Source organism: Odontomachus brunneus, unplaced genomic scaffold (genome assembly GCF_010583005.1).
Source record: "Odontomachus brunneus isolate Ranch 3 - 2012 unplaced genomic scaffold, Obru_v1 Obru_scaffold_067, whole genome shotgun sequence".
Taxonomy (NCBI): Eukaryota; Metazoa; Arthropoda; class Insecta; order Hymenoptera; family Formicidae; genus Odontomachus; species Odontomachus brunneus.
Genome location: NW_022639517.1, coordinates 955,954 through 975,817, shown reverse-complemented (window position 1 = coordinate 975,817; position 19,864 = coordinate 955,954). Strand labels below are relative to the sequence as shown.

Genomic DNA, 19,864 nt, shown 5'->3' with positions numbered 1-19,864 from the left:
TTCTCATTGCCTCAACTTGATTCATTGAGCCGTATGAGTCCTAGGAACCGTCGAAAGTAGGAAATAAGCGACTGCCATCGCCACTGTATAGGTAACCATCTGGTAATTTCTATCCCTTCCCTACCCTCTTCCCATTTCTCTTTCTCTCTTCCCCTCTCCCTTCCCCTCTCTTTCTCCTCTCTCTTCTTCTTTAATTAGTTTCCGTTATTTTATGTTAGCTTGCTTTTATTTACATTACTTTGCGTGATTTGTCCAAATACCTTTTCTTGCGATGAAGGAGTGAGGATTTAACGTTATATCAGATCCAATTGGATCATCCGGATTACAAGAATCTGAATGTCACTTTAAAAGGTTTTACCGTCGACATTAGTGTTACCCAATGTGCACACGCACACACGCACACGCACACATACACCTTCACACAAATGGCCCTTTTCAGGGCCACATAATATGCAAAATTCCGATCGCGCAACCTCCCCGTGGTGCACATTGGCTAATGTCGACGGTAAAACCTTTTAAAGTGACATTCAGATTCTTGTAATCCGGATGATCCAATTGGATCTGATGTAACGTTAAATCCTCACTCCTTCATCGCAAGAAAAGGTATTTGGACAAATCACGCAAAGTAATGTAAATGAAAGCAAGCTAACATAAAATAACGGAAACTAATTAAAGAAGAAGAGAGAGGAGAAAGAGAGGGGAAGGGAGAGGGGAAGAGAGAAAGAGAAATGGGAAGAGGGTAGGGAAGGGATAGAAATTACCAGATGGTTACCTATACAGTGGCGATGGCAGTCGCTTATTTCCTACTTTCGACGGTTCCTAGGACTCATACGGCTCAATGAATCAAGTTGAGGCAATGAGAACTTTTCATCAGGATCACGTAAACTACAAATTTTCAAAGTTTCAGCAAAATCTACCGGGACCCATTTTCCATAAGGTGTAGGGTCCTTTCATTAAATATTTCATTAAATATTTTAATATTTTTTCATTACTTTTCATCAATATTAATTAAAAATTCATTGTTTTTCCACACTTTTCACCACAATTCATAATGAAAATCATGATTCATAATAAAATATTTTCAGCAACTTTTCAGTAACTTTCATTTCTCATTTCGACGATTTCATTGCATTTTCAGCAAATTTTTTCCATCAGGGTGCAGCACAAAATTAAAATTTGTTTGCAGTATTCCCTTAACAACCGACTTAATTATTAATTAATGAATTAAAAGAAGATACTACAAAGATATACAATAAATTTGTTGAATAAATTCCTGGCAAAATCAAAATAATAATAATAAAATTTAGTTATAATTTTCCACTCGCCCGTCCCGATGAAAAATTTTTCATGCAAAATTTTGTATGAAATTTGTCCATACATAATTATATATAATTATGTATAATTATGTATAATTACATATAATCATATGAAATTATATACAATTATGTATAATTACATATAAATTTATGCGTAATTATTTAAAATTATATATGAATTTATATATATAATTATGCATAATTATATATAATTATATATAATTATATATAAGTAGGATGTATGAACATGAATGGACAAATTTGATATATAATAATACATAATGATATATAATTATATATAATTTTATATAATTTTATATAATTATATATGAAAAATTTTTCATTGGGGTGTAAACAGTTACATGGTTGAGAGGAAAATTATAACGCATAATTATGTTACTGTTATTTTGTGTTTGTTGAGTTGTTTTGGGAAATTTATTATGTATATATAAATGTCATACAAATAATTTTATATGCTGTATAATTTTATCATAATTTTATTATTTAATTTATCTAATATTATATTATAATATAACATATATGTTATAAATTTTGTGCTGCATTTCTGCCTCATATCTACCGTTGCTGCACGTCATGATAAATTTCTGTTGCGCTTCTGCTATTACGTTCGCGCGGCATGTCGTGATCGATTTCTGCTGTGTTTCTACTGTCAATTTCGAATAGCACGTCATGATCGATTTCTGCTGCGTTTCTGCGTTCTCAGAATGCCACCTAGTTAACTTCATTTTTAACGACTTCCTGCTCACATAAGTGACGTTATTCCATATTCGATTTTATGCTGCTTCTTGTCGACATATTATATAAGCATTCAATGATTAAATTTTTCTTTTCCTGTGTTGACATATTGTACCTTATTCTTGCAGTATTTTTACTATCATATCATGACGCAGATCTGTTAGATTTCTGTTTCATTTCTACGTGTACTCTCTGATATGACAGATCATGCTTTGCTACTGCCAAAATTATGCCAGCATAGCATGCAGCATACATTTAGCAAAGCTTGACTTTAGCAGGCTTGGCTATCTTGGTTACCCAACCCTTATTATTGAGATGTGTTTATTCTACTATATATACAATTGCAACAAGATATTAAAGCAATATAAACATTTCAGAAACTAAAGAGATTCTTTTAAAGCACTTTTACTTATAATAGAACATATAACTATCTTTATCACTTTTATGTCATTTTTGCGTCATTTACTATCAATGACATTTAAGTGACAAATTATGTCATAATGACGTTCTGCTGATGTCATCATGACTTCTGTGTTCTACCTGGGCGACCAGTACTGAGTAAATTTTAGGTGAAAATAGTGAGAAATTAAATAAAAAAATTAAATTATATTTAAAATCAACATAAGCTGACTACCCAGTAAGCAAATTGAGCGCAGACTGCGTGCAGGTTGGCAGCAAATTTGATCAAAAACCCACAGCAAAACCATAGCCATCTGTGTCTACATTAGGCTACGGTTTTGACTACAGATCTTGCTGTCGGGCAATTGGCAAACCAAATTTACAGCAAAAACCGCGCAAAACTAGCAAGGTCGCAAGGCTCAGAAAGATCTGCGCGGTTTCTACCACCAATCTGCTGTCAAATCGCTACAAGCTCTGCACTGTTTTTGCTGCAAATCTGCAGCAATTATCCGACAACAAGCTCTGACGCATATCTGGCGGCAATTTGGCAGCAAGATTTGATATAACAGATTCTGCATCAAATTTGTTATCTATTTACCATCAAAAATTGATAGCAAGCTCTGCTCAAAATCTGTTCGTGCAGATTTGGTTACCTGGATAGTTGCAATCGTTTCTGCAAAATATATTTTTTTTAACCAATATCATACGTTCTCAGGTAGAATACAAAGTTAATTTGATGTCAAGATGATATCATTTTGACATCAATATCATGAAATTGTCATGAAAATGGTATCGTTTGACGTCAAAATGATATCACTTTTATATCAGTTGATGTCATTTTGACTTTTGTATGACTTTGTGTTCTACCTGGGTTATTGTTATAAATACATCACTGTGATATTTTTCTTCATATCATAATAATGTCACAATGATATTACACATGTGACAAAGATGACATTCGTACGTCACCGTGACTTTGCTGTGACTTCATTGCGACATAGTTTATTGTCACAGAATAACGTTATTGTAATGTCACTGTTTGTGCTATGTGGGGTATATATTAATTAAAAAATTAATTATACTTACATCGAATTTTCGTATCTTTAATCGTCCCTCTATTGCGTTAAAGAAAGTATCATGTTGTTTTATTATAATTGCTTCATTGGAACCACTCAACTCTTTGGCTTTTGAAATAGCATAATCAATATCATGAAGCTTTCCTTTTATCTCCACGTTGCGATTATTCATATTTTCCAAATTATCTTTCCTTTAATTAATTCTTTTGTTAGAGACCTCAAATACAGTATATAACTTTGACTTTATAACCATGGACTGCTAACAGCGATTCTAAAGCTAGTGGCACATAGAAAAACTTAAGCAGTAAGACGTAAGCAGTAAGCAAATCAGCCAATCACAGTCGTTGATTCTTGGACCGTAAGAAAAATGAATGACTGTGATTGGTTAATTTGCTTACTGCTTAAGTTTTCTGTGTGCCACGACCCTAAGTATTTGTCAACATCTGTAGCGCCGCCAGAACCAACAACGGCAAAAGAAGGAACTCAGTAGAGCAAAACAGAGTTAGCAACGTAAACGTTTCTAATATCCGCATATCACATGGTGATACGTATTGGAAAGACGTAAAGGTGCCAATACATGGGAGCGTTCCAGCGTCGAGCGTTAAAGCGTTAACCAATCAACGTATCAGGTTCCAGAAATATACTTGTAGTTCTTGCGGAAAGTGGCACGTTGATTGGCTACCGCTTTAATGCACGACACTCGATGCTTCCATGTAAAGGCACCTTAATAGTATAGTAGAAGCAGAGAGAAACCTGAGAGCGGCCACGCCATACGTTTTGACCGACACCGATTTTCATGCTGTTCGATACGCGATCTGCACCCATTTTTTAAGTGGAACTACGTTCCCTACTCCCATTTTCAAACGCTGCCGGTAAAGTATCGATTTGTTGCGTGTACATTCTATGCCTATTTTCTGGCGATTCATGTCCGTATTAAACGCATAATTGCGTGATTGAAAACATGGACTGTCCATGTTCTTAACCATGCAATTATGCGCTTAACACGGACACAAATCGTTAGAAAATGGGCATAGAATGGACACGCAACAAATTGACACTTTACCGGCAGCGTCTGAAAATGAGCGTAGGGAACGTAGTTCCTAAAACGTAGTTTTAAAAAATGGGTGCAGATAACGCATCGAACAGCGTGAAAATCGTTGTCGGCCAAAACGTACGACGTGGCCGCTTTTAGGTTTCTCTCTGGTAGAAGTAATAAAAAGAATTAGACAGTGGGTGTTTACGACAATTAAGGCTGCGTCAGATTCCACACCCGAGTGTATTCTATTACTAGAAGTGCTATAATATATGTAACGTATACTATAGTGTTTCTAGTAATAGAGTGCACCCGGATGAAGAATCTGAACGCACCCCAGAGTTAGGGTGCCGTCCCATTGAGCACGGATCGGAACGCCGGATCGAATTTCTTACTATAATGAGCGTTCCGTTCTCTAGTTCCGTTCCGTAAAAGTTTCCTCTACCAGTCCCATGTAGCAAAAACGGAACGGATTTCTAGTTATAAAATATATTTCACTCTTCAATTAAATATTTCAGAATATTCATGACAATGTTATCGGCAAGATAATTGCATAAATTATGTATATAATTAATTCTGTCGCGTCAAAATAACGAAATATTGACGAATTAATCATATTTATTTGCGACCGACGCGCCATTCCGTTCCGTTTTTGCTACATGGGACTGGTAGAGGAAACTTTTACGGAACGGAACTAGAGAACGGAACGCTCATTATAGTAAGAAATCCGATCCGTGCTCAATGGGACGGCACCCTTAGAGTTAGTTCCACTAGGGCCGAAAATTATGATAGGCACGACCACCTAGTACTTTTGTAGTTTATGACAACTTCTTACTTTTAATTCAATGCCTTACTATAGGAACGAGCTAGAACTAAAGAACGCATATTTGACATCAGGTAATAATTTCGTAAAATCTCACAATTATATCCACATTTTTTTAGCGTGTGGTTTGTATTTTATTATTTTTTTTATTGTATATGTGTATATATTTGTAGATTTTGGCTGAATTTCGCAAAAAATAAGCAGTGAAAAATCAAGGAAAGAAATGGATATTTTAAGTACGTATATACATATATAAACAGACACACACACACACACACGCTTATATGTATAATATATATATATATATATATATATATATATATATATAAATGTAAAGAAGTAAATATAATTTATTTAATAATACATTGTAAACAGATGTCTTATCAATATAATGTTAGAACAAGTTTATTCACATTGGATAAAAATAAAACTCTGCTAAAATTTCAGAAATATAACAAACATTTGTATCCAAATTAATTTTATTTCAATTGTTACAATAAATTAGAAATAATTTCTCTTTTCATTATTCTATCAATGTCATTATTAATTTGTACACCCATAGGTTCGTCTTCATCATGTTCATCTTCATTATATTCATCTTCGTTATGTTTATCTTTGTTGTCTATACATATATTATGTAAAATGCAACATGTGAGAATAACCGGGTGTATATCAGTTGGACACAGGGCAATTGGACACAGTCCAATCACAAGTCGCTGTTCCAAGGACTCTACAAATGTCTCTAATCATACGGTGCTGTGATTGGCTGTGTCCAAATGCACCGTGTCCAAGTGCACCGCTCCTGAATGACCAAGGGTATCATCTCTGTGTTATACATATAAATATATTTTAATTTTCTAAATCTCCCTTTTAACATCCCAAAAGCGCGTTCAATAACTACATGTGTCTTAGCTAACTTTGTGTTATAATGTCTTTGTTGATGATTTAAATGACCATTATCGCGAAAAGGAGTTAACATATAATTAGATAATGGATATGCTAAATTAGCCAAAAGATGGTATTGATTTGCAAAGAATCTATCTTGATCCTGTGTTATTAATTCTTTAACATTACTCAAACGCCAGACTCTTGCATTGTGAACACTACCACAAAGTCCCGTGTAAACATCTCTGAATTTTAAAGTATAATCACAAATCCCTTGTAACACTATTAAATGATGGCCTTTTTGATTAATATAATTATCTGGAGTTTCTATTGGTGCACTGATATTTATGTGCGAACCATCGATTGCTCCAATCACTCCAGGAAATCTATGTAATGCACGAAATTGTGTTTCCAAATTAAACATTTCATGACGTCCATTTGATATATCTATAAGCATCTTGAACTAATACCATTGAAACTTCATATACAGTTCTCCAAACAGTGCTCATAGATACTCCAAATCTGTCTGCTATAGACCTGAAATATAAAAAATGTTTATATATACATATTAATTAAAAATCAACGTTTTAATTGAAATTAAAATTTGTAACTGCACACACACACACACACATACAAATTTAAAAAACAACAGTAATTATGATAATCTTAATACATCACTGACAATGCAAGTTTAAGTGATTCTAATTAAAAACAAGATTCAACATGAAACGATATTCCAGATTGACATAGTAATAATAAAGAGAAGCGGTGCACTTGGACACGGTGCATTTGGACACAGCCAATCACAGCACCATGTGATTAGAGACATTTGTAGGGTCCCTTGGAACAGCGACTTGTGATTGGACTGTGTCCAATTGTCCCGTGTCCAACTGATATACACCCATAATAAAGTATTTAGAAAATGTCTTCATGTCTCAGCAAGAAAAATATTGACCAATGGCAGTTTCTATTGTAAAAACTGGAGTCGTTGATTAATAATTTCAAAAATAATCTTACATTGCTACATTATTTCTACCTAAAAGCTATACATTTCTGTTGAACAAATGTCCAAAACTCAGTAAAAAATCGAAATTAACATAAAGAAAATAAAAGGAGAAATTAATTTTCTGGCCAAAAGAGTAACATCTCACACAGCAAAGAAAGTGTTAGAAAGCTTTTAGAAAGGTGTTAAAGCTTTCAGAAAACTTTCAAAAACATCTAAATCTTCCTGAAAACTTTCTCTAATCTTATGTGCTGTATGAGATGGATCTTTTATATGGAAATAACATATACTAACTTATAAACTTCTTGATTACCAAAGTACCACAAGGCAATAGCTATTTGTTTAGCAGGAGATATTTTTTCAGCACCACCTTCATGATGCAGACATGGTCCAAGGTCTTGTACCAATCTTTCGTATATATACTTTTCTAATCAAAAGTGTGACTTGAAATCTGTTCAAACAATTATGATATTCTATATTACAATTAATATACAAAAACACTTATACAAGTTGTAACAATACGCCTAGCAAACCAGAACTATATGTGTCAGTAATATAACATCGATATGTAATATCAGCACAATTATGTGGTTTGTTGTACAATTATGTAACTGTTATCTGTTACATACATATTACATGATTGTCCTGACATTACATATTCTATTAATTCTATTAGCTATTATATTCTTGGTATGTAAATACGGTTCCAGTTTGCTGAGAGGTATAATATAGCAAAAGTCTTACCTGTAACAGGATATAATAAAACGACATTTTCAAAAAAATTCTGATTCCTGGGATGAAATTGTCTTTGCAGTTGAAGATAATCTTTGTCTTCTTCCTCATTTGATGGATGATTAAAAAGTAAATTCCACCATTCATGGTGGTTAAATCCATTTCTTATCTGTGAACATGTTAGAATATTAAAGTAATAACATCCATGTAATGTTCTGTTAATGGTAATTAGTTAATGGTAATGAAGTTTAGCATCACCACCTCCGATTTTGACGAAACTAGGCTCAATTGACGCGTTTTTTAAAATGAAATAACTTTTTCCTTTAACAAAATCGTCACTCTCCTCCGCGAAGCGAGATAGCGTTAAAGTTAAAAGCTCACTATGTTAGGAAATCTGTCACTCCGAAAATGATACGACAGCCTTTCGTTAGTAAGTACTGCAATCTCGAACGACTAGAAGGGGGCTGCGCCCCCCGCACCCCCCCTAAAAACTAAACTCCCAAAAACCTAACTCAACCTATTGTCACATTAAGCGTCAGTTATTGTTTATTAAAGGGTGCGTTCCGTTTCCACGCATAATGCACATGAAGCGCAGCGTTAGAGTGACAGAAATAGGAAAGCAAGATAAAATGAGAGGGAGAGCACTCGGGTGAGGTTCTCGAACCTAGGTTAGGTTAGTTCTCGAACGCATGAACTGCATCAGCTCCGAGGTAGTGCAGTCTATGCGATCTCATGCGTTCGAGAACTAACCTAATTGTCGAACCTAGGTTCGACAACTTCTCGGGCTGGCCCTGTGATCCGGTTGGGTCACAGGGGTCGGATCGCGGTGGCCGCTGCGACCGAGCGCGTCCCCAGGTGGCGGATAGGGGAACGCCCACCAGATATGGTGGGTACTTGTGAATAACTGCCCTTAACCGGGTGGGAATAAGCAGGCGCGGACCAACGGCGCCAGAGGATCTGGAGGCTGTGGGGGCATTAGGGGTGAGAGCCTTGATGTCTATAAATCCACAGCTACTGAAGGACCTCTGGGAGGAAGCGGTGCACTTGGACACGGTGCATTTGGACACAGCCAATCACAGCACCGTGTGATTAGAGACATTTGTAGGGTCCCTTGGAACAGCGACTTGTGATTGGACTGTGTCCAATTGCCCCGTGTCCAACTGATATACACCCCCTCTGGGACGGGGCGACGGGTGCCGCTCCGGATGATGCACCCAAATACCTCCGGGCAGGCCGGACTCGTGAGCCCTGTGTAGGGTTACGGCCTAAGATCGTGGGGCGCCGAATAAAGATGCCCACACCACACCCAACCCAAGGTATGATGCGTGCCGAGGGGTGAATGGCAGAGAGTGTATAAACATGTCTGTCGTAAGCGGTCCTGTGGGGGCGTGGTGTGACCCCCACAGTATTACCCGGGAGCGTCCAAGGCTACAGGGGGCTCTGACCGCGGAGTATTTTGGCTCACCACACTCGTGGGATTAAGATGGATAATTTAATTAAAAATAACCCGCTTTCGGGCCGTGACGACCGATCGGATAGCCCTGTGGTCGGCGCCACACTAATTGCGGATGGGCCTTTAGTCCTGGGTGATTCTGCCCTTCCTGTCGCCGTAAGCGCTATTATACCTTCCAGCGCGATTGTCGTTCCTTGCGACTTGAGAGAGAGAGAGAGAAAAGTGGAGAGAGAGAGTGACGTCTCCAACGGCGTAGGAGAGCCTGTTCAGCTGGCTATGATAAGAGACGTGAATCAAAGAACTCCTTTAATGTCTAACTTGAGTATGGAGAGTAATGCTGTTGTTGAAGAGCAGCGAGAAGCGCAACGAGAACTAGTACTAGTACCTGCTCTTCAGTATCCGACCGATCTGGATGATCGGACTGAAAATATTGCAGAATGCAGGCCGGATGTTATGGCTAATGTGCAGTCTGCTTGGCCTGCTCTTGAGCAACTATGTATTCCAGAGGCAATGGATGCTGGCTATTCTCAGGACATCGATCATGATAACGGAACGGGTATGACTCTGGTGGTCGAGTCTGCTGCACAAACATCAGCTGATTGCGTTGATAGTATGACTATGATGTCCAAGTCTGCAGCTATTGATTGTGATACTCCGATGGTCGAGTTGTCCGCTAGAATTGACCTTACTGGTCCTGATGTGTCGATCACAAGGTTGCCATTGTCCAAGAACCAAACTCTTCTGGATACTATTGATCTGACTGCAGACTTACATACTATCGATTTGACCGCAGACTCACATACGCTTCGACAAGGATACGAGCTTCCTAAACCGCAGCGTATTATGAATAAGAAGCGTAAAATTAGGACGTCACCTGATATGGATACCTCCCCTGATGAAGAAAATAATTCTATAGTTACAGGAGCTTCCACTGTTAAAGTGGATAAAAGGAAAAAACGAGTAATAACCAAAAGTGCTAAAGTTAAGAAAACATCCGTTAAAGGTGTTAAAGGGAATAGAGGTAGTAAACTTTCTGACTCTGATCCTATGGATGAAATATCAAGTTTAGCTGCCCGAAGTAGTAATCGTATAGGATCTAGGACTGTGCCTGTGGTGGAGAAGGACAGTGATGAGTCCACTACTTACAATACCCAAGAGCTGGGACTTCATGATGCAAGCTATGACCCTCCCATTTGTGAGAAAGGAAGCGATGCGTCGTCGACCATTCCTCCTCTTCCGCCCTTATCGATTAGACCGGAGCCGAAATTACTTGGAGATCCGATTTGTGTCTTGTCTGAGGATCGTGATGTTCTTACATATAATACACGAAGACATACTGGGAAAACTTTTCCTACATTTAATACGTCATTCAATATGGATTCTCTTGCTAATCCAAGAAGAGATAGGATCTCTATATCATCTGGAGACGAGGATGATGTGCGTAAAAGTGCGTTTTCTAAAAATCTAGAGGAAGAGGAATTCCCTGAGTATGTACAGATGAATGCTGCTCAACTAGGAGCACATATAACTCGTATGTTGAGAGAATTGGACGATCAACGTGTCAAGAGTAAAAATATTAAGGGCACAGTTATATGGGTTATGAAGGACCGAATACGACATATTACGGGAGCAACGAAACAACTAGCTATTAAAGCTGAATTTAAAGGCGATCCTCATTACATTCAAATGAGAAATAAGGAGCTCTCAGTAGAACTTCAAAAAGTGAAAAATGAAAATGCCAGATTACGGGCAGAAGTTCAAAGATCTAGGCGTCCACCTAATGTACATGATTTCAGAAGAGATAAGTCACAAGTATCTTCCAGGTCAATTCAAGATGATGGAGTACAACACAAGGATCCATCACCCCCACAGGTGGTTTATCCGACATGTGATGAGAAACCTGAATCTTCTGTAGCAACTAAAGAGCAAGCAATTAGGAACATGATACAACAATGCTCGGATATGATTAAAAACATTATTCAATTGAGAACTGAATTACGTAAGGATCTTGCAGATTGTGGAAATACTACAGCAACAGAAGTTGAATATCATAAAATGAGACCCCCTCGACAGCGACGAGTTATTAGAGGAAGTAACCCAATTAGGGATCGCTCTACATCAATTGATGAACCCTCTGTTGCAAGAAAGGGCCCTAGGATAGTGTCTGATATACAACTAGTGCCTCCTCATACATCTATGGATGCAACGCCGGAGCTGCAACAACCACTTCTTCCAAAGTCAACTTGGTCTGAGGTTGTTAAGCGTGGACGCAAACAGGCTGTTATGAAGGTGGATGGAAATAAGACCTCCGAACAGAAGAAGGTTCCTGAGGGTGTTAGAACGCGTAGTTCATCCCGAAAGCGCGTGCCACGAAATTCGGATATTACAATTAGCAGCCAGAACTTAAATATACCTACACATGTGTTGCTGAAAAAAGTACGTGACAATATTAGCCTACAAGAAATAGGAATTGAACGTACTAAGATTGCCAAAACAGCGAATGGTAGCACACTCGTTACGGTTCTGGGACCTGATGCAGCAAGTAAAGCAGACGTACTGGCTGTGAAAGTACGTGAACTTGTACAAAATGATGCAAGGGTAACCAGGCCAATTAAACGTGCGGACATAAAACTTGTAGGTATTGATGATTCCATTAACAAGGAAGAAATCGCTTGTACAATAGCAGAAGTAGGTCAACTTAAGTTAGATGATATACGTATAGGAGATCTGCAGCTAATGAGAAACGGCATGGGCATTGCATGGGTAAATATACCTCTGTCTGCTGCTATTAAGATCTCCGAATTGGGTAGTATAAGACTAGGATGGACTAGTGTCAGAGTTGTCTTGCTGGAGCCTAAGCCGGTCCAATGTTATGTGTTGGCATTATGGCCACGTTCAACTAACATGTCCACGCACAGAAAAACGTGCCGGATTGTGCTTCAAATGTAGCAGCAAAAAACACACGGCTAAGATGTGTACTGCTACTACATTTCACTGTGTGGTCTGTCAAGACAATAGTTTTCAGTATAATCACCGCATGGGTGGAGTCCAATGCAAGTCCATGCAACGTATGCAACCCGTACGGAGGAAGGAAAATCATGATAATAATGCTTAAGTTTGTCCAGATTAATTTGAATCGGAGCCGACCGGCGCAAGATGCGCTTATGCAGTATATGTTAGATGAGGGAATTACAATAGCTTTTGTTTCGGAGCCTAATAATGTTCCTCTGAATACTCAGTGGCTAGCTGACTTAAATGGGGATTCAGCTATTACGTATTGCAATGCAACTAAGCTGCGAACGCCGATATTTTTGTGTCGAGGTAATGGCTATGTCATGGCTAAATGTGGTGACTTGCATATTATGTCGTGTTATATATCGCCGAATGTTACTACTGACAAATTTATAGGCTGGGTAGAAGAAGTACTGTCAGTTCTTAAGAAATATGCGGGCTGCCATATTCTCTTGGCTGGTGATTTTAACGTTTGAGCCTCCCTATGGGGATGGCAACGTGATACAACTAAAGGTGATATATTAAATGAGGCTATGGCAGAACTTGATTTTCGCCTGATTAATGTTGGTAACACGTTGGTATTATCCAACGTGTATCAGACCCCAAGAGTCTTCTGTGATCGACCTTACATGGTCGAGTCCTGGCTTATCTGCCAAATTTTCTGATTGGAGAGTAGTTCAAACAGAAGAAATGGACTCCTTGTCTGATCATCAATATGTTAGATTTACCTTGAACCCTAAGGGTTCTGTGGGATGGACCATTAAACAGGATAGGTCCGATTTTTGCCCACGTTGGGCGTGGAAAAAACAGAACAAAGATCTATTCCAAGAACGTCTGAATCTCTCTTCAGCGCAAGAATGGAGGGATGATATAGATGTTAATACAATGGCCTTTTGGCTGAACGACTCGATTAAGGAAGCCTGTGACTGCTCTACACCAAGGCAAAAGACATTTAAGATTAAGAGCACATACTGGTGGTGCCAAAGTGTTGCGGATGCGCGCAAGGCGCTGCATAAAGTTAATCGTGTCTTAGTGAGATTGAATAAGAATAAACGTGCATCCTCTGATGATAAATGGATGGCCCTCCTGGCAGTCAAAGAAAAGCGGAAAGCATATTAAACTGCTATCCTTAAGGCTAAAGATAATTCCTGGAAGGAACTATTAGACACTCTCAATCATGATCCCTGGGGAAAGCCGTACAGGCTTGTTATGCGAAAGATTAAAGGCTTACCTGCTCCTATTACGGAGAACCTGGACATTAATAAAGTCCGTAAGATCATTTTTGATCTATTTCCACGCTTTAATGATACTAATAGGCCTTATTGTCCAAAAAACCCTGATCCCTTGGAGTGGGATGCTAGAGTTCATGCTGACGAGGTCAAAAGACTATTGGTTCCTATGACGGGCAGTCCTGCGCCTGGTCCGGATGGATTGAAGGGAATAATATGGAAAAGTACGCTCCCCACCTTCATTCGGAAAATTGCGACTATTATGACGCGTTGCTTAGAGGAAGGAATTTTTCCTACCTCTTGGAAGATAGCAAAATTGGTCTTATTGCCTAAACCGGTAGCGTTTGGGGCATCGCCCAAATATAGACCTATATGTCTAATTAACGACATTGCAAAAACTCTTGAGCGGGTAATATCCTTGAGATTACAGCGTGAATTGGCCGCGATGCCTAATGGTGGCCTTGCGGAATTGCAATTCAGGTTTCGACCGCAGAAGTCCACATTAGACGCTTTATTTGAAGTCCGGAAATTCACAGAACAGCCAATTAAGGACAAATGTGGATTGGCTATTAGCCTGGATGTCCAGAATGCCTTTAATAGCATTCCATGGAGTGTTATTTTGAAACGCTTGAAAGCCAAGAGCTTTTCTGATTATTTAATTAACATTATTAATAGTTATCTTAGTGATAGAGCCATACTATTTAAAGGTAATGATGGTCAGTATCACTGTGAATACATGTTAGCGGGTGTACCTCAAGGGTCTGTTTTGGGTCCTCTACTCTGGGTCATCACTTTTGACTGTGTTCTCGAATCGAACGTCAGTAAATCGTCTCGTGTAATTTGCTACGCTGACGATACAATTATACTTGTTAGAGCTTATGATTACTCTGCTACGGTTGTTAAAGCAAATCGAGACATAGCGGTAGTTGTAGAATCAATACGTGAGTTAGGACTAGAAATAGCGGGAGCGGTGCACTTGGACACGGTGCATTTGGACACAGCCAATCACAGCACCGTGTGATTAGAGACATTTATAGGGTCCCTTGGAACAGCGACTTGTGATTGGACTGTGTCCAATTGCCCCGTGTCCAACTAATATACACCCTAAAAGACAATAGAGGTTGCTTTCCGACAAGAGACACAAGTCGACACAAACATCATTCTATCTTTGTTCCACATTTAGTGAGTAACAAAGAGTGCTTTCCAATTGCGTACACTGTGTTACACAAAACCAGTTTATTGGTTGTATATTATCTTACAAGATATTTTTGATAATATGTGACCAATAAACTGATTTTGTGTACATGTGTGTCAAGATGTGTTAAGTAATTGGAAAGCACCCAAAGATAGAATGATATTTGTGTCGATTTGTGTCTTTTGTTGGAAAGCAACCAGAGAAAAGTTTTGGGCCTTCCGCTTTTCCCCTTTTTAAACGTACGGGAAGAAATGATTCAATTCGCGGAATGCGGAAATCTAGTAAAATTTTGTCTTCCGCGTTTCCGCGTTTCATGTAGGCTGTTTACGATAATTCGAGTTGGAGTAAGTACGAGTTAGTTTCACCAGAGCCGAGAAATATGATAGATACAACATCTAATATTTTCATGATTTATGACAACTCAATGCTGTCCGATAAATCGAGTAGAGTAGAGTTAGGGTAGTATAGCGGATAGTATATGAATTAACAGTATCAGGTAACATAGTTTCGTAAAATATATAACAATAATATTACGAAACAATGATTTATTACATTTTAGAAAAATTAGAAGCACTAAATTAAATTATGAAAAGATATCATGTATTTGTGAAATATTCAATAATAATAGATTAATAATAGGTTAGAATAATTGTTTTCTACTTTTGAATATTTTACAAATACATGATATCTTTTCATAATTTAATTTAGTGCTTCTAATTTTTCTAAAATGTAACAACTCATTGATTCGTAATATTATTGTTATATATTTTACGAAACTATGTTACCTGATATTGTTAATTCTTATACATATACTATCCACTATGTTATCCTAACTCTACTCGATTTATCGGACAGCATTGAGTTGTCATGAATCATGAAAATACTAGATGCTTGTGCCTATCATATTTTTCGACTCTAGTGAAACTAACTCGTACTAACTCCAACTCGAATTATCGTAAACACCCGTAATGGCATTCTAACTAGAGATACCCGATTCTGAATCGATTCTTTCCTCAAAAATAGGCTTATTAGTGTTGTTTGCATTCTTTGCATTTTTCGTATTTAAAACCAGACAAAAGTATATTGGAATGTTTGGAAGAAGCCAAAGCGAAACAACCAACTCGATTGTTTCTTTCAAGCGTCTGATTAGGCGTCCATCTCTTTTTAAAAGCGAAAAGTATGAAACATGCAAGCAGCACGAACAACCCTTTTTCCTTAAATTTGTTAGGGAAAGAATCGAATCGATTAAGAATCGAGCATCTTTAATTTTAACCCAGCTGTGATTGTTTCTCGTCTGTGGTGAGACAAGAACAGATAATGTTGATTATCTGTTTTGTCTAACATCAAGAATCATTAACATTACTTCTTTACCCACTGAGACAATTCGTGCACATTGGCTACGTAGTTTATGTGCACGGTTGGTTAGAGGCGCTGTAAGCCATTTCAGCTTAGAGACTCTTCAAGAGAGACTGGACAAACTGGCAGCCGCCAATACATGAGCTGGTAAAAAGTGCGTTGTCTGTACTTTTTCGCTGCACTGCTACACTAGTGCAATAAATAGAGTGAGACGAGTATATTTTTTCTCACTCTAACTTATGTTGGCGCTGCCATTTTGTGAGCAAAAATTATGTGCACACGGAACCCCGTTATGTCCAGTCTCTACTCAAGGATTTTTATTTAAGCTGAACTCGGGATCAGCTAAAACCGGCTCATGACCCCTCTCCTTTTCTCTGCTACGACTCATGCAGATCCTTAAAAATAAGCGAGTAAAGTTGACTTCTCTGTTTCTTCTCTTTAAACATAAAGTTTTCTTTGTTACATTTGTTACATTTTAATTTCAAAAATTTGATTTTAAAATGAAAAAGTAAGTATCAATATTATTTATTTAGTAATCTAAAAATTCAAATCTAAATGTGTTTTACGTAAATATACGTAACATAAACGTAATAAATTCTTGATATCAGATCAGTGAGTGGAAGCTTGAAAGAGGATACTAAGCAGAATGAATCAGATAGTAATAAGAAACTACTGCCCATTGAGGGCCCCTCCACTTCTAATAGTGCCGAGCATACCTCATTTCCATTGCAGCCTTTACTAAATCAACCAAGACAGCCAACTAACTTGCAAGGATTGCTTAAATATGCGATAGATGTAGCACAGTTTGAGAATGTGGAGAACAAATCACAAATTTATCCTTTGGATGAAGAAGTATGTATTACAGTATTAATCTACAATTTATTATTTATATACAATATTGTATTTATATTTTGCAGAAGAAAACATTCTTAAGCAACGCTTTATCATCATTAACAGTGAATTTAATAGAAGAGTTACAGGAAGATATACAAACTTTATCTGGAATTATTAATCTAAAACCTGATGGGGATTCATTAGTATATGAAAATGCACTTAAAAGAATTAGTCATCATATAGATAACATTGACATAGCCAATGATTTTTATAAAATTGGAGGCTTTTCAATATTTCAAATATGCTTGAACTGTTCACATAGTAATATAAGATGGAGGATAGCAGATATTATTGCTGAATTAGCACAAAATAACCCATTTTGCCAAGAAAAAATACTAGAAGCTGGATTATTTCCTATATTGTTGTCAATGATTGACACAGATCTATCAGAATTTACAAGAATAAAAGCTCTCTATGCAATATCATGTAAGTAATATAGAACATAAAAGTCAATATATTAAGTTTTAACAAATGCATTTGATATATCTTGAATACAGGTATAGTTAGAGAAAATCCAACATCATTAAAATATATGGAAATAAACGATGGTTATTCAGTACTTCTGCGAGCATTACAGAGCCCAGTTGAAAAGCTACAAATAAAATCTGCATTTTTACTTTCTAATTTGTGTAATAAGGAAAACTCTAATGATATAAAATATATCTTAGTAAAAATGGGTTTCATTGAGCAAGCAGTTGGACTATTGTCTAGATATAATTTGCAGCTACAAATTAGGTAAGATATTTCTAGCATTATTAGAATATTATATATTCTGATATTGAGTATGATACTTAATAAGCTATGAACATTATTTTTGTAGAGAACAATTATTGAGAATGTTATGTAGTATGATAAATGATGACTTTTTACCAGCTTTGGAGCAACTTCGACAGCCCCAATTACGTTTGAGATTTACTTTAGATTTCTTATTAGATGATTTTAAAAACAATCAGAATGGGAGATCTGAAGACAATCAAGATGAAAAAGAAATGTGTATTAAACTACTGGAAAAAGTATTTCCGGAATCTGATAACAATCAAGAGAGATAACAAATTTAAACTTATATTTATACTTATTTATGTAATTTTTCTTTTAAGTAATGAATAACAGGTATTATGATGAATATTGAACATTTTAATTTTGTGTTATAAATTTAAATAATTTTGAATCCATGTAACAATTAAAACTTGATTGTCTTTAAATTTTTTACTGTTTTGTATGTAACTATAGCACAGAACGTTTATGATGTGAATAAACATACTTGTTTATTTAGTGTTAGAAATATAGTATCAAGCAATGCGTTCAATTAATCTTTAAACAGACACATATTCCATACTACACATTTGTATATTCCACACTGAGAGAAAATTATAGTTGCTTTCAGCGTTAACTATACTTTTTTGTGATTTTAACCATAAAAATAAGTAGAAGAACCATTTTTCTAATAACACTTACTAAAACAATGGTTTTTCTAACTATTTTTGTAGTTAAAATCACAAAAAAATATAATTGACGCTGAAAGCAATTATAATCTTCTCATTCCATACATAATTTTTCTAAAGAATATATGACTGGCTTTCTCTCCCCCCTCTTTTTCTATTGCAGTTTTTTATAATTCTCATTTATCGTATTTATTACAAGGTAGCGCATATTTTGTATTTTTCCCATTAAGAAGTCACTCGTTAATCAGCTTTCAATTTCGTAACCCTGATGGAAATATTTTATTGAAATATTTTACTGAAAAACTCTCTTAAGTAATGATCGGCGATGTTGCTTCGATTAATCGGTGTTCGATATTTTTTTTAGAAATAATCGATTATTTTTCTCGATGTTTTTATTTCGATTAATTAATTCGCCCAGTAAACAAATTGAGCACAGACTGCGCGCAAATTTGCAGCAAATTTGATTAAAAATTTACACCAAAACCATAGCCATCTGTGTCCTCATTCAGCTACGGTTTTGGCGACAGAGCTTGCTGTCGGGCAATTGCTGCAGATTTGCAACAAAAACCGCACAGAGCCTGTAGCGCAGTAAAGCTAGGTCTACGATGAGTCGGTAGTTGGAAAACACAAGTCTTAAATCTAAGTCGTAATGTTATGATTTTTCGCATCTACAATGAGTCGCTAGTCGTTCGGCTTAACCAATGAGAAAGAGGATGTTGAGGACATGTGCTGCGTTCCGAAATTCACTGCCAATACTACTATTCTATAGTTAACTTACGTATACTGTAGATTTTGTATACTAGACAGTTAATTTCGGAACGCAGCACATGTTATGTGTTTAACGTATACAAATAGTGCTCTCTTTAGGACAATCAATGCGAAGCATTTGATTGGTCAGTCATAAGAAAATCGCTAGTCGGTAGTCTTAAAAGTTGGCTGTTGGCCAGCTTCACCAATTCATCGATTCCGACGGGTGTATATCAGTTGGACACGGGGCAATTGGACACAGTCCAATCACAAGTCGCTGTTCCAAGAGATCCTACAAATGTCTCTAATCACACGATGCTGTGATTGGCTGTGTCCAAATGCACCGTGTCCAAGTGCACCGCTCCCGATTCCGACTCACCGACAGCCTTTCCGACTCACCGATTAAGGCTTAAGGGTGGGGAGTGGTGCACTTGGACACGGTGCATTTGGACACAGCCAATCACAGCACCGTGTGATTAGAGACATTTGTAGGGTCCCTTGGAACAGCGACTT

General features: G+C 37.1%; 2 protein-coding genes and 1 pseudogene across 27 annotated transcripts in view; 1 reads left to right on the top strand and 2 right to left on the bottom strand.

The window, feature by feature from the left end:
- The window catches only part of LOC116846697, a 37,146-nt gene extending 33,295 nt beyond the window's left edge, over positions 1–3,851 (bottom strand). For all 26 annotated transcript variants that reach the window (XR_004378569.1, XR_004378576.1, XR_004378581.1 and 23 more), the window contains exon 1: positions 3,558–3,851. Coding sequence is in view for 3 of the 26 variants with exons in the window: in XM_032820884.1 (XP_032676775.1) it covers positions 3,558–3,719 (162 nt within the window). In the remaining 23 variants the exon portion in view is untranslated. The remainder of the gene's footprint in view (positions 1–3,557) is intronic.
- Positions 3,852–5,923: 2,072 nt separating this feature from the next.
- Positions 5,924–8,999, bottom strand: LOC116846718 (annotated as a pseudogene).
- Positions 9,000–16,526: 7,527 nt separating this feature from the next.
- On the top strand, positions 16,527–18,552 carry LOC116846710 (hsp70-binding protein 1). Its single transcript, XM_032820916.1, has 5 exons — positions 16,527–16,776; positions 16,877–17,120; positions 17,186–17,588; positions 17,660–17,897; positions 17,983–18,552. The coding sequence occupies exons 1-5, from the start codon at positions 16,769–16,771 to the stop codon at positions 18,209–18,211; spliced, it is 1,122 nt and encodes a 373-aa protein (XP_032676807.1). The 5' UTR covers positions 16,527–16,768; the 3' UTR covers positions 18,212–18,552.
- Positions 18,553–19,864: the final 1,312 nt, after the last annotated feature.